This window comes from Pholcus phalangioides, unplaced genomic scaffold, assembly GCF_987345545.1.
Source record: "Pholcus phalangioides strain wild (caught in Gottingen) unplaced genomic scaffold, Ppha-v1.0 ptg000041l_1, whole genome shotgun sequence".
Taxonomy (NCBI): Eukaryota; Metazoa; Arthropoda; class Arachnida; order Araneae; family Pholcidae; genus Pholcus; species Pholcus phalangioides.
The window spans coordinates 5,141,938-5,166,111 of NW_028301627.1; the positions used below are offsets into that span (position 1 = coordinate 5,141,938).

A 24,174-nucleotide genomic window follows, 5' to 3' on the forward strand; every position below is an offset into this window, starting at 1 on the left:
CTTGTGAAACAAAAAAGATGATGAAGAGTTGGCATGTTGAAGTGGGAGAGAAGTTTGAGGGTTTAGAAAATACAGAATACGTACAAAAATATGTACGTAATGGATCATGACTTGGGGTGCTTGTCCTCTGTAGTGGAAAATATTCCGGGATCCATAACAGCTCGTCTTCATGGGTTACGTCGCAGCTGGTTGCTGTGGGTGCCCATTCTCTATAGTAGTTATTAGAAACAAAATTTTATCACGCATGTGAACCAGAGGGGATAGAATAGTCAGAATTAAAATAATTGATTGATATTGATATCGATGACATTTGTAGGGTGAAAGTGCTACACGATGGTGTACACAACATGCGAAATGCCCAACGAGGTGGCTGAGAATAAGATGCCCACAACAAATATGGATGGAAATAAATAGTGTTTGTACTCAGCCTATTGTGTCGATGAGGAAATGTTGCAAATATTCACCATGGCGTGGCATTGCGCCTTCGGTTCGCGTCACCAGTGTACATGTTGTTACTTTCTTTGCAATTACGTTTGTTATATCTCTCCTCCATACACCTCATCGACCGTGATTGGTACATTTGTGTGTCTTAATCAATTCAATTCAATGAACAGGTAATGAAGATTTCCGAATGACAATGGCGCTTTGTTTCGGATGATGCTTTGTTCAGAGTGGAGAAATCGTTGGGACACCTGTCGAAAATGACGACAATAATCGTCACAGACACGATTGCCATTAGTGTATATATTCCGTTACTGAACATTGATTCTTCAGTAATTCACCAACGGTGTTCGCTCTTCCATCAATTATAGTCTCTTTAAAAAGTCCTTACTTTCTAAGAAAGACTTACTTCTCTTAAGAATCAACATTTTCGCGTATTCCACGGCAGAAATGGCATCAGGACACTTCAAGTTCGGAGTTTTATTGCAAGTTTTTCTGTGCTTTATTTCCGCATCGCAAGCAAAAAGTGTAAATTTTTATTTATTATTATTTATCGTCATTGTTTCCTTATATATTTGTTTCTTATCTTTATCTATTTATTTATGTTCACTAACTTGCTCCTTAACTACTTCTGTGGTCACTTGCTCATCAAATATTTCTGTGCTCATTTGCTCGAGTTTATGCTTACTTGCTCATTTACTACTTCTGTGCTAGTGAGCTTATTATTTCCTCGATCACAACATCTATTCTCCCTTGCTCAATGGCCACTCCTACGCTCACTTGCTCACGGATTTGTCATTGAATCAAGCCTACGCTCATTTACATGCTGATTCACTGTTGTTAACCTGCTGACTGATTTGCTCATTCAAATGAGACATCAAGTGACCAAAGCAAACTGCAGGTGATCACAGGAGTGAGTGAATGAGAAAATTAGTGACGAAGTGATCATAGGGAAAATGAAGTGAGAATTAGAGTGAGTATACATGAGCAAATCAATGAGGAATCGACCAGAGGAAAGATAAAATGAGCATGAAAGTGAGCAAAGAGCAAGAGAGAGTGAAGAAGTAAGGATTAAGCACGTTAGTGAACAAGTGAGCATAGAGGAATAAATGAACGAATAAATCAGTGAGCAGGAAAGCACAGAAGTAGAAAATAGTGAATCAGCAAGTTATATGATTCAGTGAATGTGAAATCAGTGAGCAAAAGAATGAATGTATGACAAATCGTTGAGCAAGTGAGCACTGAAGTGAGTAAATGAGCAAATCAGTGACCATAGGAGTGGCGATTGATAGAATCAGTGAGCAAGTGGGCACAGAAGTAGTTGATGAGTAAGTTACTGTGCGATTGAGAATAGGAATGAGTGTGTAGCAAATCAGTGAGCAAGAGAGATAAGAACTAGTAAATGAACAAGCAGTAAGTAAACATAGGAAAGAGTGAATGATAAATCAATGAGCACGTGATCACTGAAGTGAGTAAATGAGCAAATCAGTGCGCCAATGAGCATAGGAGTGGCAATTGATCAAATAAGTGAACAAGTGAGCACAGAAGTACTGAATGCGTAAGTTGGAGAGCAAGTGTGCATAGGAATGAGTGAATGAGCGAATCAGTGAGCGAGGGAGAATAAGATTGGTGATTGATTGATTGGGAGTGAGCGGGTGATCAAGTGAACATAGTAGAGGTTGAATCTGTAAATCAGTGAAGTAATGACCGTAGGAGTGGCATTAGCCCAAACACGTTAGCAAGTGAGTACAGAAGCAGTGAATGAGCAAATTAGTGGGCAAGTCAGCATATAAATGAGTGAATGAGCGAATCAGTGAGAAAGCGAGCATAGGAGTGAGTAAATTAGAGAATCAGTGAACAAGTGAGCATAGGAATGAGTGAATGAGCAAGGGTGTATAAGACTTGCGACTGAACAAATAAGGAAGCAAGTTAGTGAGTAGGTGAACATAATAATAATAATCAGTGAAGTAGTAAGCGTAGGAGGGGCAATTGAGATAATAAGTTAGCGAGTGGGCATAAGAGTGGCGATTGAGCAAATAAGTGAGAAATCGAGAATGGGTGTGGTGAATGTTCATGTTTGTGTTTTGTATCAAAGATTGTACTTGTAGTGTTATTGGCAAATGAAAAAGTTAGTAAGAAAGTGAGCATACAGTGAATGAGAAACTGAGTGAGGTAGTGAGCATAGGTTTGGCAATTGAGCAAATACGTTAGCAAGATAGCAGAGACGTAGTGAATGGTAAGTTCATGTTCAAGTGAGCATAGGGGTGGCGATTGAGCAAATAACTAAGCACGTGAGCATAAGAGTGGCGATTGAACGAATAAGAGAGCAAGTGAGCACAGAAGTAGGGAATGAGTGAGCATAGGAATGTGTGTATGGCAAATCAGGGAGCAAAAGAGAACAGGAGCGAGTGAATGAGCAAGTGAACGTAGGAATGATAGAATAAACTAATGAGTGAGCAAGTGAGCACAGGAATGAACAAATGAACTTGACATTGAGGAAATGATTGCAGGAGTAGAGAATGAGAAAGTTAGCATAGGAATGAGTGAATGAGCAAATTGGTGAGCAAGTGGGTACAAAAGTAGTGAATAAGCACGTTAGTATGCAAGTGAGCTTAGACATGAGTTAATGAGCTAATCAATGAACAAGTGAGCATAGCAGTGACGATTGAGCAAGTACGTACGCTTTAGAGTGAGCGATTGAGCAAATCAGTTTGCAAATTAATGCTCACTGACTCGCTCAGGATCCCACTCACTAACTACAGTCGTTGAATTGCATATTGGCAAATTGCGTGGCGGTGAGAGACTGGGACCTGAACTGATGTGTGTGCCCGTACTGTTACGGGTCGAATACATCGGCGTCTGAACAAACACAGTATATCGATTGCACTGAGGCGTGTGAATTTTCCTTGAGGGAAGAAAATATCACTCATCTGTAATATAGTGGCTCTTGCACTCGCACGGAAGGCAAAGGAACGGTGGTTTGATTCCCTGCAGATGTAAATGAAGTAATTTACCCCGAAAATTCATCTGCAGTAGGTATCCAGTTAATAATTCCTTGTACTAGCAATTGAAAATGACGACGTTTCTCTGAGTAGAGTATGTTTGCTTTAGGTCTATTCTCGCCAAGTGTTATGTTAATGGTAAATCCGTTAATTTTCTTAGATTCAAGAAGCTCCGCACGTACCTTCGCTGGGCTTATCATCTAGGGAATCACGCATTTCGAGATACGAACACGTTCAGGAACTACGTAAGAGCATGTTTTTTTATGTTAACACTTTTAAAAGAGTGATGTTAATCAAATTCTTTGTGTTAAGTGAAATTCGAGTTTTGGTTTTCGTTCACTCACATATGACCGTGTCTTTTTGAAGCAGTGCATGAATTCATTTCGTTACTATTGCAGGGCCGTTTTGCCCTTGTCCCCGTGATCATATCGTCGGTGGAAAACACGCTGCTGAAGGCATGTTCCCTTTTGCTGTGAGTTTGTTCCATTTTAAGATTTTTTTTAACAATAATTCAACAATCAAAATATCTGTCAGTTATTATTCATTCAATTGATATTTTGGGCCATGTATGACATGAAAAATCAAAAAGGTGACGCATTTGATCGTCGATATCAGTGCAAGCTATAAATTGTCGAGCTATAACTTTCATATAATTTGACGAGCATTATTTTGAATTTTGTAACGTCGATAACATTTATCACAGTGAATAACTATGCAAATTTCATTCTCACAAGGTCTACTTGATAATGCGTTCAGTCGAAGGGACAACACCGAAAAATCGCACTAACGGTGGCAAATGTAGTGGGTCATTAGTTACGGACAGACACGTGTTGACGGCTGCTCACTGTGTATTTTCGTAAGTATATAAATTAAATACAAGCGTGATTCAATGTCAGACATGCGAGCTGAGAGTTCTGAACCTCCACAATTGATCAAATCAAATATATCAGCATTTCTGAAATTATGGATCATCTCGAGGTTCGTGAGGACGGCACAGTTGATTCGCAGACAGTACTTGCGCATTCAATTACAATTAAATGTGTGAATACTCCGAGTCTGTTGTCACAGACATTACAATAGCTATTAACAATGATCATCAATCTATGACCCGCGGGTTAAATGTGGTTCTCGGAGCTTTTTGAAGTGACCCGCCGATCATTTTGAGAAAATAGCTACTTTACAGAGAAAATTAAATAGCGCTTTCCAATGAAATCTGTATTGCTGCATATAGAACTATGAAATACACTGCTCAAAACAATTAGGGGAGCAAGCAAAAAAGTGAAGAAAACCGTGCGAGACAGCCACGTATTGGCATACAATGGATAGTACACGCGTATCAATGCGCGATACAGAAAAAAGACGTAAAAAAATTTGGAATTAAGCTTTAATTCTTTGAAAATATGGAAAAAACATGAAAAGATGATTTAGGGCAACAATTTGGTTACATGTAAACGATAAAAAAAAGTACTGTTTAGACATGATGCATGAGTTTTAATAGGGCGTGTGGTCTCCTCGAACAGCTAAGACTGCTGCACACCTGTTTCCCATGGATGCGATGACGTTATCGATCAGACTTTGGGGAATACTGTTCCACTCCTCAAGAAGTGCAATCTGCAAGTCTCGGACAGTAACAGGCGGCCTTGGTCGCGCAGCAATGCGTCGTCCATGTAATGAGCATGTCCAATCGAGCATGTTTGGGACATGCTCGATTGGATTCAGGTCAGGAGAGCATGCTGGCCATTCCATACGCTGTATTGTTTCAGCTTCAAGCATGTTCTCCACCAGACGAGCTCTATGCGGTCGGGCATTATCATCCTGGAAAACAAAGGAATCTCCAATGGCTCCAGCGTAAGAGATGACATGAGGTCGCAGTATCTCGTCTGCATACCTTCGGGCCGTCAAAGTGCCTTTCCGAATGATATGCAGGTCCGTACATCCGCCTATGCTGATTCCACCCCATACCATCCAACCAGCTCGTCTGTATTGTGACCTTTCACGAACGAATGCGGGGTTATTTCGAGTGCCCCTGTCCCTCCATACCAGAACACGTCGGGTGTCACACTCCAGACTGAATCGGGATTCGTCTGTAAACAGCACTTGGCTCCAATCATGTTGCTCCCAATCTCGATGTTCAGCAGCCCATCTTCTTCGGGCCGCACGGTGGCGGGGGGTCAACGGAATGCAGACCATTGGCCTACGTGCATAGAGCCTTCCCTCATTGAGCCGATTACGTACTGCTTGGCTGGACACCCTTCGTCCTGTTGCCAAGAGCAACCGTCTTTGCAGCTGCGTAGCATTCTCTGTTCTGTTTCGACGGGCTGTTAACCGTATATACCGGTCATCAGTTGCTGTAGTGGTGCGTGGCCGACCTTGCCCTGGTCGACGTCTAACATTTCCTGTTTCTTGGAATGGATTCCACAGCCTTGCAACAACACTTCTGGCGACTCCAACAGCGTCCGCGACACTACGTTGTGTTTGTCCGGATTCCAGTCTGCCTATAACACGCCATGCCATGGATTCCGGTAAATTACGTTGTTGAGACATCCTCAAGTCACCTTGTCTCAAAAAAAAAAAATACTGCGCAATCGAATTTCACAGTTACGGCAGTAAAACAGACGTTTCTGCAACATCCCGATTGCTGCCCTTACCTCCTTTTTCTGGTTTTTGACGTCATGAACTTTGATTTGCATATGAAGTTTTCTTCTTCCGTTCCTGCTAGGCTTTAAATTATGGATGATTCATTTTATGTTACTTATCGGTATACATCTTTGCCGTCATTCGTCTTCGCCGTCGTTGGGAACGGACGTGCTATTATCGCGCTCCGCTCACCGATCAATAGAAGAAGTTTTTACAAGATATACAGAAGACTGGATGTTGTGAAGATATTTATAATTTGAGATGTTAATATTTTAAGGAAGGAAAAAACTCATCTCTGCCTCTACCGGGAGTCGAACCCGGGTCCCTCGATTGCCGGACGAGTGCTCTGACCACTAAGCTACAGAGGAGATAGAGATTTTCCTTCGTCCGGCAATCGAGGGACCCGGGTTCGACTCCCGGTAGAGGCAGAGATGAGTTTTTTCCTTCCTTAAAATATTAACATCTCAAATTATAAATATCTTCACAACATCCAGTCTCCTGTATATCTTGTATTAACAAGTGGAGAGCGGCATTCATGTCATAGAAGAAGTTTTATCCGAAACCGTTGCCGGGGGATTACCGAAGGATTATCCGTCACGCCAGTGCGCCATTTTGTGTCTTTCTTTGTGTTTTTCTTCGTTCTCGTGAGTTTTACTTAGCGTGTTGTTTATTTTTGGGTCATATTCTGCGGTGATTTTCTTTTTTTTTAGCGCACGTTGGATTGTGAGATAAGTGGGTTTTTTTTATTATATTGCTCTCATTTTTTTTTAATTTTCGTCGTGTAATTTCGATCGACTTAAATTTATTTTTCTCGTTCGCATTTCATTTTCGTTGTTTTTTCGCCAGGTTCGCTCGCTTCTTTGATATAAGTCCGTAGGTGTTTGGACGTTAGTGTTAGCAAACAGTGTATACTTTTTCCCGGGTACTCTCAATAACTTTGTTTTCCTTCCATTTGGGCCTATTGTTGTAGTGTTAGTGTTTTGAGATAGTTAGCTAATTCTAATAAGTATAAATTGTACTTCGTAGCTTAATACTTTTTTTAGAGGGTGTTGTATTCTTTATATACATATTTATTTTATTCTTCGTGATTTAGTGCTAAGCATTCTACTTTACGTAATTTTTTCGTATAATCTCTTACGTATATTTTGCATAGTAATGTATTTTACATTATTTTTATTTCCAGTTAACGTTTCTCATTTTCCTATTTTTAAGTATTATTATTATTATCTAGCTTTAGCAATAGTGTTAGTATGCCTCGACCTCGACTAGTGTTTTGTAGAGCTTGCGACGGGAAGTTTCCCTGGTCTAGGGATATAGTAGCTGATAGTTTCAATTTTAAAGGGTGCTTTGATAGTAAAACGCTGGAACTCGAGGTTGAAGCTTTACGGGAAAAAGTTAGGGTGCTAGAGGGCCCGGTTATAACGGAGCCTCTGGTCGTCGAGCCACATGTTGATGAAGAAGCAATCTCCACGAACAACGACATTTTAGAGGGCGAATGGGTGGTCGTGGATGAGGAAGAGGGGGATAGTGATAGGGGTTTAATCATCGGCGATTCTATGGTTAGGGAACTTGGGAACCAAGTGTGTAGGGAATTTCGGGGTTTCGAGCGCTGTTGTCTTCCTGGGGGGGAAGATTGGCAACGTTCGAGACGTTTTTCATCGCCGAAAGTTGCAATTGCGGGTGATTCTGTGGGTGGGAACAAATCAGGTAGGACTGAATATTAGTGAGTCTCTGTCAGAGTATCGGGATTTACTATTATCCGCTAGGGAGGGGGTGGGGTTCAGATGTGGCAGTGATTCCAGTGCTGCCAAGGGGTAGTAGAGGGTATAGGATAGGAGGGTATAGGTATAGGAGGGTATAGGTAGGATCCAACAATTCAATATAGGCCTGAAGGACATTTGCTCCTCACTTGGGGTCACGTTTTTTGAGCTTCCCGCATTTACCGATAGGTGGCTTCGTTCGGATGGGATCCATCTAAATAAGAGAGGGGTCTGGGAGGTTTACGATAGTCTTAGGTCAGGTTTTTTACTCCCAGACCACGTAGTCGGGAATGCGGGACTTATGAAAGAGACTTTCTTAAGTTGGTGCTCGAAAATTTTTTGTATCAGCATGTATCAGAAGCCACTAGGGGTACTGCTATTTTGGATTTAGTTCTTACTAGTTCTGAGGATCTAGTTGAACATGTTTCGGTGGGAGAAGAGTTTTCTTCCAGTGATCATCGTATCGTCAGATTTCACTGTAACTTTTCCTCGGGTAAGGTTGATGACAAAAGACTGGTTCCTTGTTTTCGGAGAACTAACTTTGATGTTTTGAGAAGAAGGTTAGCGGAAGTTTTCAAAGACCGGTTGGAATCAGTAGGGGTGGTAAGTCAATGGGAAGAATTTAGTACGAAGCTGTCCTCTGTTTTGCACGACGTCATACCCTTTGTTCGGAAAAAGCGTGTTTGTACATCATACCCTCTATGGTTCACGGATAGCGTGCGGAACCTTTATCTTGAAAAGAAAAGAGCATTCAGAGAGTATAAAAGTGGACGAGTTAACCTATCATTGCTTACTGATAAAAGAAGACTGTTGAAGAAAGCGATAAGGGATAGTAAAAAGCAAGTTGAATCTAGGTTGGCAGATAACAATGGCTCTGACCCAAAATCATTTTTTCGATACGTCAATAATGGATGTAAGGGGACAGTTGGCCCCCTCTCGATAGGAGGCTCTAAGGTAGAGAGCAATGTAGGCACGTGTAGAGCTTTCAATGACTTTTTCGCGTCGGTTTTTAATGGAGATAATGATATTCGATATACAGGTGTTGCATGGGGTAATAAAACCCTCAACGATATTCAAGTAGAAGACGTGGAGGTCCTAAATCTTCTAAGAAATGTATGTGCAAGCAAAGCACCAGGACCAGATGATATCTATCCCAGGGTTCTCAGGGAAGGTGCTAATGAATTGTTGGGGCCAGTCGCACAGATATACAGGAGTAGTGTTGCTGAGGGTATCGTCCCGAGAGATTGGAAACTTGCTAACGTTGTTCCGATATTTAAGAAGGGCAGTAGAGAAGTTTTGTCTAATTATCGTCCAGTGAGTTTGACGAGCTCCCTCTCGAAAATTTTGGAAATTATCATCAAAAGGCAGTTCGTGAAGTGGATAGACGAGAATAATCTATTGTCGGATAATCAGCGTGGGTTCAGGAAGGGGAAGTCATGTGTAACTAACCTCCTTTGCTTCTATGATTACGTGACTAAGGCTTTGGGTAAGAGCGAAAATGTCGACGTTGTTTACCTTGATTTCCAGAAGGCATTCGATCGGGTCCAACATGGCAAACTCTTAAAGCGTTACACGAGATTGGAATAGGGGGCAACTTGCTGAATTGGATAGAATCGTGGTTAAGAGATAGGTCGCAACGAGTTATGGTGAACGGGGAATTCTCTGGTTGGACAGACGTCACAAGTGGAGTTCCTCAGGGAAGTGTCCTTGGCCCCATACTTTTTTCACTTTTTATCGACAAACTCGATCAGGGTATCGATGGTATAACTAGTAAATTTGCAGATGATGTGAAGCTAATGGGGGTAATCGGGAATGAAAGCGATAGGGAGTTGCTCCAGACCAACTTAAACAAGATTGCAGCATGGGCAAATGAATGGAGCATGGTTCAGCGGTTGTCAAAAAAGCGAATAGAATGCTTGGTCTCATTTTCAAAAAGGTCTCTTCGCGTTCTCCTAAAGTCATTCTTCCGCTTTTTCGAGGCTTAGTTCGTCCTGGACTGGAGTATGCTGTAAGGTTTTGGAGACCATACCTACAGAGGGACATAGACTTGGTTGAAGGAGTGCAGAGAAGAGCTACGCGTGTCCTTATTGGCACACAGGGCTTGAGTTATGAAGAGAGACTTCATTTTTTGAATATGTTTACATTGGATGAACGCAGGTGTCGAGGAGATATGATCGAAGTGTTCAAACTTTTCAATGGGATGGATAGGATGGACCATGAACTTTTAGTACACCGCCAATCGAATGTTTTTACAAGGGGACACCAGTATCGATTGGTGAGGGACAATGCAAGGTTATGGTGTCGCAGGGAATTTTTCTCTAATAGGGTTGTCAATAAATGGAATAGCTTACCCCCGGAGGTAGTAAATTGTAACACAATTGACACGTTTAAAAAGAAATACGATAAACATGTTGGGGTTAATCGAGAAGCTCTATCCATACTTAGAATAAGACAACCATAAGTATTCTTTATGGGCATTGTATAGTATTTTAGCATGTGTATATATTGTTTATAATTTGTGTTAATTGCATTTTTAATGGGGTTGCTGTATTTTTGAATCATATGACATCCATATTTTTATGGGCATCTTTTTATCAGCCACCTCGTTGGGCATTTTGCCTGTTGTGGCGTTGTATTTGTATTTGCGTAATTTTGTTAAAACCATGTGCTTCCCCTAATTGTTTTGAGCAGTGTACTTTCCTGATTCAATACTAATGGTGTGACCATCAAATGGGTCGTCGTAATGAATTCAGGAGACACGGGGCCACACTTAAGCCCATGATTCATACAAATTTGAAGAGGCAAAATTCAGTATCCTGAATCCTGGCATTATTACCTGATTAACTGAAATGCTGAAAAACACCTTGATGGATGATTTAATTTTACAATAATTAAATAAAATAATTTCATAATTGATTAAAAATTTAAAGAAGTTACAGAATTGCTGTGTAAGATAAAATTGCAGAACTACTGAAATGAATGATTGCAGAATTCGTGAAAAAAAATAATTTCATACTTGATGAAAATTTAAAATTGATTGAAAAACAGTTTCAGAATCATCCGCACAAATTTCAGAATTAGGAAAAGAAATGATTAATAAAACTTGTAGGAATGGTGATAGAAGCTGTTCCACAATAAATAAAAGTTCAAATTTAGTGAAAGAAATAATTTGAGTAAATGAAAGTGTTCAATAACTTTGAGAAATCGGTTTAATAAACGGTAAAGCTCCGGTATGAGTTGGTGGCCCGCGGGCAGCGTTGAAAGTTTTAATTTGGCCAACACTGTCTGACAGGATGAATAGTCCTGGCTTATCGGTTTCCAATAAAAAAATTCACTTTCATATACGAAGGTTCACCGTATCCCATCGAGAAAAATACTGCAAATTACGATCCCAAATATCAATTGCAGAGGGAAAATATTTTAAGGAATAAGAAAGTTCATAATGTGAATAAGTGGCCATGTTTCTTCGAAAGAACCACTGATAATAGATAGGGGATCTTTAATGAAAAGCATTGCCAACTGTAACCAAATTGGTGATTACATCATAACTTGGCAAAGTCACCAATCATTGCTAAAATTCAAAAAAAAATCTAAAAAAATTCAAAAGAATAATGGGGAAATGAAGGGCTACATTAAATTGTGGTAAATCTAAATGTAGTTCGGGGGAAAATATTGAACAGTACCAATATCTGCGATGAGTATGTACTTTTAAATTATAACCATAATTATCATAAAAAAATTTATAAATTAAGAAAATTATCTACATTCACTGTTTTAGTAAAGACTACAAATTCCAACATGGTTCGTTGATAAACTGGGCAATAATATAAAGAAAGCCAAAACAGTCCAATATAAGTGAAAATTCCAAAATGACACTTATAGTCACTATACTCATGTTGTAAATCATTGATCCGTCGAATTTTTTAGACTTATTCCTGTTGCTTTGGAACAGAAAGTTTGAGAAACGCTGGAAGAGAGAAATAGTCAAACAGCGGCGGATCGTGATTTATGACCGGAAAGTGTGATCCGTCCAAAAAAGCGCGTGTGCGCCTACAAAAGAATAGAATGTGTGATCGGAGGAAGAAAAAGAAAGTGTTTACGCGGCCATGAACACATGAGTAACGATGATGTGAAAAACTGTCTCATCTTAATCTCATTTTCAACTCTAATAATTGACTACAATCGTCGATAATAGTAATTTATAATTATGTGTAATTCTGTGAGTTAACAAATAAAAGAAAACATGTTTATCAACCACCATCTGTTATTTTTAAATCGCTTGAGTTACGTAACCAAAGGTGACCTCCACGTTTTTACAAGCCTTAACGATGAAACACACTACACTGACGTGATGTGATTCCGTGTCATTTCAGGGACGTTGTAAATTCTGTTTCGTGGAAATTCTGTGACGTGGGACGACGTCTTATTAGAATAGCATGTGTAGCCACCTTTACCTTTACTCTATTGAATCGTATATGATAGGTATGCACCACTCTCCGAATTTTGAACACGAGATACCTCCCTTCTTTATGGTACATTATTAAAATTTTCACGAAATAATGGTTCGCCTGTTTCCGTAAGAATGTGTATTTTGTTAGATTTTCGAGATGGAATCGTGAATTCGGTTATCGTAATGTGAATTTCCTGCCCGTATCCGTGAAAAATCCTTTTACATCTACTATGCGTATATAATACTGAGCTCAGATATTTTGCAGCTCACAGAAGAGAAAAGGGTTCATGGGTGACGTCTTAAAAAAGTTTAAAAAAAATTACAACTGATCCAAGATATGTACAAAAATATTCGAAGGAATTGTAATGGGTCACTTGAAAAAAGAAATCTGAATATTTATATTTTGGAGGCCCAGAATGAATTTCGAAATCCCGCAACTCCCAAGAGAGCAACGTCAATCAAACAATATGCGATCAAATGAAACACGAAAAAGAGGGGGGAAAAGAGGAATAATTAGAGTTTCTAGAACGAGAATCTGGAGGAAAGAAAAGAAAGCGGAAGCTTTTTAAATAGATATCGCCAAAAAAATCGTGAGGAGAGCCTCTGTTGTAATTTTTTATAATTTTTTGCGGCTTTAATAATTATTACATTCCTGAAATTATAATGCACTTGTTTTTCCATAATTTTTTTAGGCCTACATCATGGGATCCTTTCCTCCCTTTCAGTGCAAAAAATATGTTTTTGCTGCACATTCATTTTCCTATTAAACATAATATAAAAATTAGCCTCAAAATAGAAGCAGCGGCATTTTCTTCTTTCGAGCACCGAAGCATTTTTAAAGCGCACCGGACAGTTAACCATAGCACACCGTTGGTGCATATGGTCATTTTGTGAGCGTGATGATGTAAGCGCGCAGCTTACGATGAACATTGCATGTCTTTATGTGTGGAGTTCCGCAGCGTCTGATTTCTGCGGTTTCAGATTCGATCATCGAGACGAACATTTTGACCCAGGTAACATGTTGGCAGTCTGAATGTCGTTATCGCTCCGAACAATAGTTCAATGAAAATGTACAAAAATTCAAAAAGAATCAAAGAATTTAAATTGAAAGGTGTGTATGATGAAAATGTTCAATACACAATTAATCTTCCAAATTACTTCCCATTCAAAGACATTGCAATACAACCTGAATTGAAATCATACAGTATATTTGAGAGGCTCGTCCTGATGGTCTTACTGAGACTGCAAACGTTAGACACTGTATACCTATCGGTGTGTTAAATTCTTGTATGAAATGCTGCACCTGTATCTCAGAATATATGATCTAATTGTACAATTTCATTCAAATACAATGTCAGTGAAGAAGGAGAACATTGTATCAATTTGACCATCGGCGAGGTAAACGTATTGCATGAAGTCAAGAGGCTAACAAGTTGTCCAGCTAAATACGTCATTCATCCGGATTATAATGGGACAGCAATTAATAACGACATTGCACTCATCGAGCTTGACACACCCGTCGACTTTGAATACTATTGGTCCCGTGGAATCAATGTCACAACAGCCAAGTTACCATCAAAAAACTTTGCGCTGCAGCCCGGAACATGGCTAACTGAAATTGGTTGGGGTCGCCGATTCACAGGCGGTAAAACTTTTTTTTTAATGACCGTAATTTTAGATGCTTTCATTATGTATTCAAATATATATTAATAAGATTCATAGTTTAATGAGATAAATACATTCATCGAAATTCATATGAATAAATTTCGGCTGAAATTCATCAAAATACTTTTGTTTGCGATTGAATGCTTTTTTGATTGATTGATTTAAAAACACACTTTCTGTTTTGTATAGCATTCTCTTTGAGTTTAATCTTTTTCTCCCGGGACATCTGACATTTATTTTTTCACCATTTTTTTTCCAGATAAAAAACTGCCGGACTTTTTGCGATATGTTCATCTTCCAGTGATTTCGCCCGAATGGTGCGATGAATTTCCATGGGAAAAAAAAAACAGAACGACCACATTTTGTGCCGGAATCCCGAACTATGGTGCTTGCCATGTGAGTAGGCTACAGCACCAAAATATAAATCTGCATACCGCTAATATCATAGATGGCGCAAAACGTCCGGGCAATACGAACAGAAACCTTTTTATGCAACTACCAACTTGCCAAAAGAAAGTAGATGGGAATAGATTATAAAAGAAAATTAGGGTAGGCTGTGTGTCATAAAGTAGTATCACCTTATGAGAAGGGTGGGTAGCAATGGAAACACATCAACAAAAAGCAGATTATTATCATGTTTGAAAATTTATGGTGCAAAGAAATACGATTTTTTTGAAGTGAAACTTCTTTAGCGACATGAGAGTGAGCGATAGGATGGGCGGATGGGATGAACACTTCGATATTATCTCCCCGACACCTGCGGTCATCTGATGTAAACATATTCAAAAAATGAAGTCCTCTTCATAACTTAAGCCGCGTGTGCCAACGAGGATTCGCGTAGCTCTTCTCTGCAACCCTTCAACCAAGCCCATGTCCCTCCCTGGGGCGTCGGAAGTATTTTCAACCCGTGGGTGCTCACAGAGGTGTACGCAAGGATGGGGTCCACATATTAAAAAAAAACAAATATTGATTTTTTTTTATTTCTATTATATTTCTGTAGAAATACTGTATAACAGCGGTTCTCAACGAGTGCTCCGCGGAGCCCTTGGGCACCGTGTGCACTTCCAAGAGGTCCCAGGGCAATGTTGCGTTGAAATTTGATGGATAAATTTTGACATTTCTTTATATTCATTTTTTTTATTTTCTGCCATTTTGTACACCTGCATTTTTGGAGACATTCGAGCCAGGCACAGATTGTCGCGCAACTATTCTTTGCTCTAATAGCTTCAACATAATACAATATCCTCATCTCGTTCTTTTCTCCCTCGCAAACATTCCCTGATACGCTTTGTCTAGATTTTTGCAACGCTCCTGGAAATTCTTCTCTCGGCGGACGTGACACGATCCTAACTTTTTGTGACGTAGAAAGTCACCTTTGGCTTCTTTTTCTCTCTCGAAGGGCGAGCGTCCCCCTTTTGTCGAGGAGTTGGTTTTTTGGTGGTTTGAAAGGAAGAGGTTCAAAAAAATGTATCGCCCTGAGAAATGAGCCCCCGTTAGGAGTGCAGGCTTGTAGCCAAGCCCTGAAGATTCGTTGGTCTGCTCTCGTAAAGGGTTTTGTTTTTAGTTATAAACAAAATTAGTAGTCAAATGTTGTATCAGAGAACCCTCCCCCCTCCATGCCATCTCATTTGTTACCTTACACTTGCCATATTATATACACAAGATACAAAATATGTGAAATATAAAAAATACATCGGAGCGAGCCATTTCGCTTAACACCTTATTGGTGAGGAAATGGGTTTGATAACTTGCGGACTAGAGGCCAGCATCAGTTTCATTGGGTTGAGTTCACTCGCCCCGGTGTATTTAATGAAAATATACAAAATAGAAGTATTGTGTGGGGGAACATAACAATTAGGGATCACCCGTGCTATCTCGCTTAGCACCTTATTCGGTGAGCAACATGAATACGACAATGTGAGTACGCACGTGTGTTGTGGACATGAAATGCATGAAGAACTTGAATAGAGCAAAGAGAAATAGACATATACACACATTTATATACATATATATAACTACCAGGTCGAGTCGACTCGCCCTAACCCTATTTTGGTGAGCAATGTGGGCTTGGTTACTGCTACGGGGAACCCTCCTCTCAGCTTGTATGTCGAATACGACGCGCTCGATCTTCAATCCTGCAGTTGGATAGAGAGGTTTCGGTGGACGGAATTTTGATAAGACCTGATGACTATGAAGTGAACGATAAGAGTTGGCTTCATCATCGTAGTGTGGACTTGTTTCGAGATCAAATTCCGCTGCCTGGTGAGGAACAATTCCCATCAGATAGAGTTATCAGCATATTCACGGACGGATCAAAAAGAGAGACAGCTACCGCCTGTGCATCTGCAGTTGTGAATGCAGATGTATCAGTTGAAGAGGCTTGGAGTCGACGGCTGCGGCAAAGAAACAGCATCTTTCAGGCGGAGGTTCTGGCCATACTAGCTGCCGTGGAATGGGCGGTTAAGCAAGGTCAGCAGATGAGGATATATACTGACAGCGCGTCTAGTATTAATGCGATTCGCGATCAGCGCACTCCACATGAAAATACTCGGCGAATACGCAAGCATTTATACAACCATCCGTCTATGGGTCAAAGGCCATGCAGGAATGGCGGGGAATGAAACTGCGGACAGATTGGCTAAAGATACTCTTAATCTCCCAACGGAAGAACAACTCTTGCTGCCACGCAGTCACATCAAACAGGTGCTAAAACGTGACCTGTTACAAAAGTGGCAACTGCTATGGGACAAGAATGCCCATAAAGACGCCTACAAGGTACAGAAACGCTTCCGTTGGAATAGTACCATTTGGTCAAGAGAGAAAGTGATTATGATAACTGAGCACGGTGCGTTGCCGACATATCTAGAACGTTTCAAGAAGTCGAACAACGCCAAGTGTGCTTGTGAGATTGTATCTTTTTGGCATTACCTGACTGAGTTATGTTTGTGGCGTCCGATTTACAGATAATACCGCATATCAACAGGGATGGGACGAAGTAACTTGAGTTACCTGAAATCGTGTCCATATACCAAAAAATTTCATTTTCGGTCATTCGTTGACCCCGAGAACGGTCAACTGTGTTCAAACGGAGAGTTTTGTAGAGCCCTATGAGCCTTGCTCGGGTGCGGTGGATTATATTGTTCCTCGATAACAACTTACACCTCATACATACTACGAAGACTGGCAGTGCGGGTCTGAGCAGCGGGAGCAATGATGAGTTCAAAGCGGCAAGAGCCCCTCTGATTGATCTTAAGAGGAAGTATGATCTCCGACCACGTTGGCATCAACAGAAGGCAGTTGGCAGCCTTCTGAAAATCAAAGTAAACAACGTCCACATTTTTGCTCTTACCCAAGGCCTTAGTCACGTGATCATAGAAGCAACGGAGGTTAGTTACACATGACTTCCCCTTCCTGAACCCATGCTGATTATCCGACAATACATTATTCTCGTCTATCCACTTCACGAACTGCTTTTTGATGATAATTTCCAAAATTTTCGAGACGGAGCTCGCCAAACTCACTGGACGATAATTAGACAAAACTTCTCTACTACCCTTCTTAAATATCGGAACAACGTTAGCAAGTTTCGAATCTCTAGGGACGATACCCTCAGCAAAACTACTCCTGTATATCTGCGCGACTGACCCCAACAATTCATTAGCACAATCCCTGAGAACCCTGGGATAGATATCATCTGGTCGTGGTGCTTTGCTTGCACATACATTGCTTAGAAGATTTAGGACCTCCACGTCTTCTACTTGAATATCGTTGAGGGTTTTATTACCCCATGCAACACCCGTATATCGAATATCATTATCTCCATTAAAAACAGACGCGAAAAAATCATTGAAAGAACTACACATGCCTACATTGCTCTCTACCTTAGAGCCTCCTATCAAGAGGGGGCCAACTGTCCCCTTACATCCATTATTGACGTATCGAAAAAATGATTTTGGGTCAGAGCCAATGTTATCTGCCAACCTAGATTCAAGTTCCTTTTTACTATCCCTTATCGCTTTCTTCAACAGTCTTCTTTTATCAGTAAGCAATGATAGGTCACCTCGTCCACTTTTATACTCTCTGAATGTTCTTTTCTTTTCAAGATAAAGGTTCCGCACGCTATCCGTGAACCATAGAGGGTGTGATGTACAGACACGCTTTTTCCGAACAAAGGGTATGACGTCGTGCAAAACAGAGGACAGCTTCGTACTAAATTCTTCCCATTGACTTACCACCCCTACTGATTCCAACCGGTCTTTGAAAACTTCCGCTAACCTTCTTCTCAAAACATCAAAGTTAGTTCTCCGAAAACAAGGAACCAGTCTTTTGTTATCAACCTGACCCGAGGAAAAGTTGCAGTGAAATCTGACGATACCATGATCACTGGAAGAAAACTCTTCTCCCACCGAAACATGTTCAACTAGATCCTCAGAACTAGTTAGAACTAAATCCAAAATTCCTAGTGTCTTCTGATACATGCTGATACAAAAAATGTTTGAGCACCAACTTAAGAAAGTCACTTTCATACTGATTTCCAGATGAAAGGTTCTCCCAATCAATACCTGGGTAATTGAAATCCCCTAGTATGAGATTCCTCTTTCGCTTACACATGTAGGAAATTTCATCATTTGATCCCTATTCGGTGGATTGTAACAAACCCCAACAATAAGTTTATCCAGTCAACTGTCAAATTAATTTCTCCGAGCGTTACCCGCAGTGTCCACTTTTTTTTTGAAGATGCGCGCGCTTTTTCCCTTTTTTTTTCTTTTCTTGGAAGTTTGAAATATTAAAATATTTTTTTATAGCTCGAATGTGTCGAGACATAATATGACACCCCCAAAAGTGGGGAGGGGCGGTCATAATGTCCTGTGACTAAAAGAAATGCTGTTGATGGATTTATGTGGAACCATAGTAGGTGAACCTTTGCTAAAAGATACATGAGTAATAAAACAGATGCATCTTCGCAAGGGAGTTGGAAATTGAAACAAAAACGATGGGGATGCAGCTTTGCAGAGCATGACAAAGATAATAGTAATGTACTATCTCATCTAGTGATGAGATAATAAAGTAGAAGGATGGCTGTACAGAGATGGCAGCACATGTATGACAAATTATTTCGTCATATCTGTAAAAAAGACAGAAAAGTCTTCGTGTCGGCAAATGCCGTCGTAGGCAACACCATTACTTATATCAGCAACGGCAAACGCCGTCGTAACCACTTGACTGGTGAAAAAGGCCGAAAAAAGTCTGCGTGTCGGCAAATGCCGTCGTAGGCACCAACATTACGTATGGCAGCGACGGCAAACGCCGTCGTAACCACTTGACTGGTTAAGACGTCTTTTGTTCTCAAGTTCAACCCATATGGTTTCAATATCACTTCTCTGCACGTTACACTCTCTAGCCTTCAAACAGGATTTCACGTATATCAACAGTCCACCCGCTTTCCTATCAGATCTATTTCTCAAAAAAGTATCGTATCCGGAGATGTGTAAGAAAGATTCACATTCACTTCGTTTGCCCAAGATTCTGTAATGGCTATAAGATCCAAGCCCTCCACAACTATCATAGTTTCTAAAAAATCTTTCTTATTACCCAAGCTCCTGGTATTTATTAGCTCTTTAACGCCCAGATAGAAAACCTGGGAGGGTCGTGAAAATACCAAGTTTTTTGTGTTCGAAGTGGACTCGTCCAGATTTCGGCCACTTTCCCTCTCCCCACCCTTTCTCCATGAGTTTCTATTTATGCCACCCTTTGCATTGACGTTCACCCTTTCATTTCAATTTATGTTCGGGAGATAATTTGTCTACTGAAAACACCCCTTTCCTCACAGTATTATCTCTTTGTAAAATGCATTGAGTACCCTTAGTTCATTCTCAAGGAACATTCTAGTACATCAGCTTTTAAAATCCCATTGATAGGGCGTTGCAGTTGTCTTTTCCGTTCCCGCATCTGACAAGAGCTTTCATCTTCTTCCCCGTTGGTGACAAAAGCCCAGGAAAACATACCCATACCCCCTAGCTGGGCCGACTTGAGGCGGTTATGGGCATTAACCTACTCGGCCGACTTCGGGCGATCTGGGCATTATAGAGTTAACATACATTTTAATTTTCCCGGTGATTTAGTGTCAATCGAGAAGCCATCCAAGTCAGACGTGGGTAATTCCCCGTCAGTACTGTTGTAATTATCATTAACTAACCCGCATTCCCGACTACGTGGTCTGGGAGTAAAAAACCTGACCTAAGACTATCGTAAACCTCCCATTCCCCGTCTTATTTAGATGGATCCCATCCAAAGCTGCATTAAGAGTAAGCGTAAACAGTCCTATCGTTAAACTGGTAGCCAAACGGCATCAGCGCCCTCTCTGTTTAGATGGGTACCTGCCGGCCTGTGATTGGCTGCTAGCATCGGGTAGGAAAGTCATTTCCCATAATGCATTTCCCCATCACGGCGCCATTTTGTTTACTTACTCATGCGAAGACTCTCGGTTAGGTTGGTTAGCTATTGCTCGTGGTTATTTTGGCAAATTGTTCATCTTTAAAATTATAAAAACGGGCCTTCTGAGGGCCAACTAAAATTATATTTATTGAATAAGTCCGCGTGCATTTGATGGGTGTAAAATGAACACGAAGATGGGTGTTCACAAGTATAGATTTAGCTGTTGAAGTGTCGATAACATTGTTACTGAGTGATTTATATTTTTATGCACAAGTACGTCTCCTATAAAGAAGTAAAAAAATGTCCGCTTTAGTGGGAATTAAGATTTTTAGGTTCCGTAGCAATAGACTGAAAAATTAAATCAAAGTTGAAATCGGAATAACGCGATCAAGGGAAGGGGGGAAGAGAAGCGTGGGAGCTACGTGATCAATCGGCAAGTTTGACCCATCAAACTTCAGATGGCGCTGCCATCAATTCCGCGGCTTTTCTTTAACATTGAGTGGGTACGCTTAACTTACAAGCGGCTTTGATCCCATCCGAACGAAGCCACCCATCGGTAAATGCGTGGTAATATCGTAAATCGGTAAAAAGAACGTGACCCCCCCAAGTGAGGAGCAAATGTCCTTCAGGCCTATATTGAATTGGTGGATCCTATTCCTATACTCCCTACTACCCCTTGGCAGCACTGGAATCACTGCCACATCTGAACCCCCCTCGCTAGCGGATAATAATAAATCCCAATACTCTGACAGAGACTCATTAATATTCAATCCTACCTGATTTGTTCCCACCCACAGATTCACCCGCAAGGCAAACTTTCGGCGATGAAAAACGTCGCGAACGTTGCCAATCTTCCCCCCAGGAAGACAACAGCGCTCGAAACCCCGAATATCCCTACACACTCGGTTCCCAAGTTCCCTAATCATAGAATAGCCTATCCGCTAAAGCTATTTTCGTTGTTTCTAGACAATTATATTAGTGATACATCACGTTATTTTTGGGAAAAACCGAAATTTCTGCATTTTGTTTTGGACAATAATTTTTGAAATTTTCTTTATTGGCTTTTATTTCACTACATTTTTGTAGAACTTGCTGCGAAAAATCGAAGGACACCTCACATTAAGTGACAACACACAGATCACTAGCTAAATAAGTTTTCAATGTGCGTAGCAAGACAGTTTTAGTACTTGTTTGCCTACTTATATGTCACACCGAAATCAAGCTCCATCGCTGAAAACCTCGATGATTCGTTTCCCAACGGGATATGGAACATTGTCTTCGGACGATTTGTCTAGAAGATATTTAGATTTCAAGTACTATGTCGTGACGCTCAAAAATCAATCATGAATGCAGGAATAATTAACTATAGAAATGCCCATCCCTTTTACGTAGTCATTTCCCAGTTGTCTGTGCCTCAACTATCGAAAAAAATTCTAAATTTTCATGCAGTCTGTGCCAATTTTTGCATAAAAGGTTCCACTTGAAATAAATGGGCTTCATTGAGACCTTTTCGGAGCAAAAGCCTTGATGTAAAGAGTATTGAAAATAAGTTATCAAAAAACCAATAACAGAGAATTCGAATGGATTGACTATATGGCGAATATGACAGAGGGTACGCAGAATGCCATTCGATCAATTTATAATGTATTTTCTCACTGCACTCCATGATTGTGCTTCGATCGCTTGTGAAGGCTGAATGAAATTCTCAACTTGCCTTTCCTCCCCAATCTTATTTATACCTGCAAATATATCGCTACAAGACATGCGAGTTGTTGCATTGATGATGTTGCATGTGATACTTTTTTTGTTTGTAGCGCATCCTGATTACATAATTATTGTAAATGAGAATGCTTATACAGTTGTTTTGAACAGTTCCCGAAACATGATTCGATTCTCACTTTATCTATTGTCTTTAATTAATTTTTTAAATAATTTTCTTTAATTTTTTCAGGGAGATTCAGGAGGTCCCATTCTTTTATTTCATCCTGTGACCAACGAACACATTCAAGTAGGTGTCACTTCATACATTATGTACTATGGAAAGACGCGTTGTGGAGCATTAGGTACAGTATTTATGAAAGTGGCAGCATATTCGGAGTGGATCTACTCCCACACCGAGAGTGCCTCCTGCGCACCTTGTTTTATCGATTTAAATTGAATCTAAATTCATTATTTTGTAGGAGTTACCGACAGTTGGAGACCATCTGCTAACTGCATAATTGTACACAAAACACGACTGATCCGTAAGCAAAAGAATTACCAAATAAACTACGTTGTTAAATATTGGTCTAATGAGTGAAATGTTTGTCATAAAATGTCTCGAAATTGTTTTTTTATGACTATTGTTTCAAAGACGGCATCAAGGTGACAGTTCATGACGTTATTCCAACTTCGAATAATCCCCTTATTGTCAGTACACGTGATTTTTAGGCGAATAATAAAAATTATGGGGAATCATACACGAAGAGACGGAGGGCCCCAACATGTTTGCACGGCCCAAAAGTAATTTTCATGGATGGATGAAAGGGGCGCAACGACTCGCAGATTCGAACACAAAATCATGGACGAAGGAACGCAGGTACAGTCAAACCTCGTTAATGAGTCACTCTTGGGAGAGCAAAAATATGACTTAGTAAGCGGAGTGACTCGTTGAACGGAGTAATACATGATTGCGCCAATTCCTGCCCCAGGACAATTGGGACTTCCAAAAAGTGACCCGGTAAGCGGTGTGACGTGTTAACCGGGTGACGCACTAACGAGGTTTGACTGTATAGGCACGTACAAAAATGATTTTCGTGGAGGGACGGAAAAGACCTTGCATGTTCCACAGTGCCGGAAACAAAATCACAGCGAAAGACGGAGGGCCCCAACCGAATTGCACGTGACAAGAATGATTTTCTTGGAGGGACAGAAGGGGTGAACCAACTGTTCCAGTACCAAAAACAAAATCATAGATGAACAGACGGAGGGACCCCCGACATGTTACACACATTAAAAAATAATTTTTATGGAAGGACGAAAGATGCCCAGCAGTTTTTGCTATGTGGTAAGTAAAATCATGGATCAGGGGTTCTCAAACGGTGCGCCGCGGTAGTCTGGCGTAAATCCAACCTTTGCCAGAGGCGCCGCAGAGCAGTGACCTTGACAAAGGTATTTCGACAATGTTCTCTGTTAAACAGCTCTGGGAAGCCGGCGAGCTCATGCATAAGTATTGAATTTGGATAAGGGGAGCCGCGGGTGGATAAAGTTCGAGAACCCCAGTCATAGATGAAGAGACGGACGGCTCTCAACAGGTTGCATGCGCAAAAAAATTAATTTTCGTGGAGTGACGGAAGGAGCCCAGTAACTTTAGCAGTGATGAAAACAAAATCCCAGTCGAAGAGACGGAGGGCCCTCAACAATCACGAGCCAAAAATAATTTTCTCGGAGGGACGAAAAAGGGGCCCGGTAACGTTCGCTGTGACGAAAACAAAAATATATACCAAGAGATGCAGGGTCCCCAACAGGTTTGTGCTTGTCAGAAGTAATTTTCGCGAAATTACGGAAGTGACGCAGTACCGGTTAGTGGAGAACAGTCATACACACAGACGCAAAATCAATTTTATATACAGTCGGCCCCCGTATTCGCGGTTTTTTTTCTTATACTTTAGTCTTTGATACATTTTCCTAAGAATCAAACGAGAAAAATTTGCTATATATATATATATATATATATATATACATATATAACAATTTGACATAATTTTATAATAAATGAGAACAATAACGTAAAATCAAATATCTT

General features: G+C 40.5%; 1 protein-coding gene across 1 annotated transcript; it reads left to right on the forward strand.

The window, feature by feature from the left end:
• The first annotated feature begins 432 nt into the window (after window positions 1–432).
• LOC149065131 (chymotrypsin-like) lies at window positions 433–22,574 on the forward strand. Its single transcript, XM_089254510.1, has 7 exons — window positions 433–969; window positions 3,604–3,688; window positions 3,842–3,915; window positions 4,178–4,299; window positions 13,649–13,935; window positions 14,215–14,351; window positions 22,342–22,574. The coding sequence occupies exons 1-7, from the start codon at window positions 892–894 to the stop codon at window positions 22,546–22,548; spliced, it is 990 nt and encodes a 329-aa protein (XP_089110636.1). The 5' UTR covers window positions 433–891; the 3' UTR covers window positions 22,549–22,574.
• The last annotated feature ends 1,600 nt before the right edge of the window (window positions 22,575–24,174 follow it).

Coding starts and splice junctions, on each gene's coding strand:
- LOC149065131 (XM_089254510.1), top strand. CDS start 892: ATGGCATCAGGACACTTCAAGTTCGGAGTTTTATTGCAAGTTTTTCTG. Junction 3,916..4,177: donor AAGGCATGTTCCCTTTTGCT/GTGAGTTTGTTC, acceptor CATTCTCACAAG/GTCTACTTGATAATGCGTTC. Junction 14,352..22,341: donor CGAACTATGGTGCTTGCCAT/GTGAGTAGGCTA, acceptor TAATTTTTTCAG/GGAGATTCAGGAGGTCCCAT.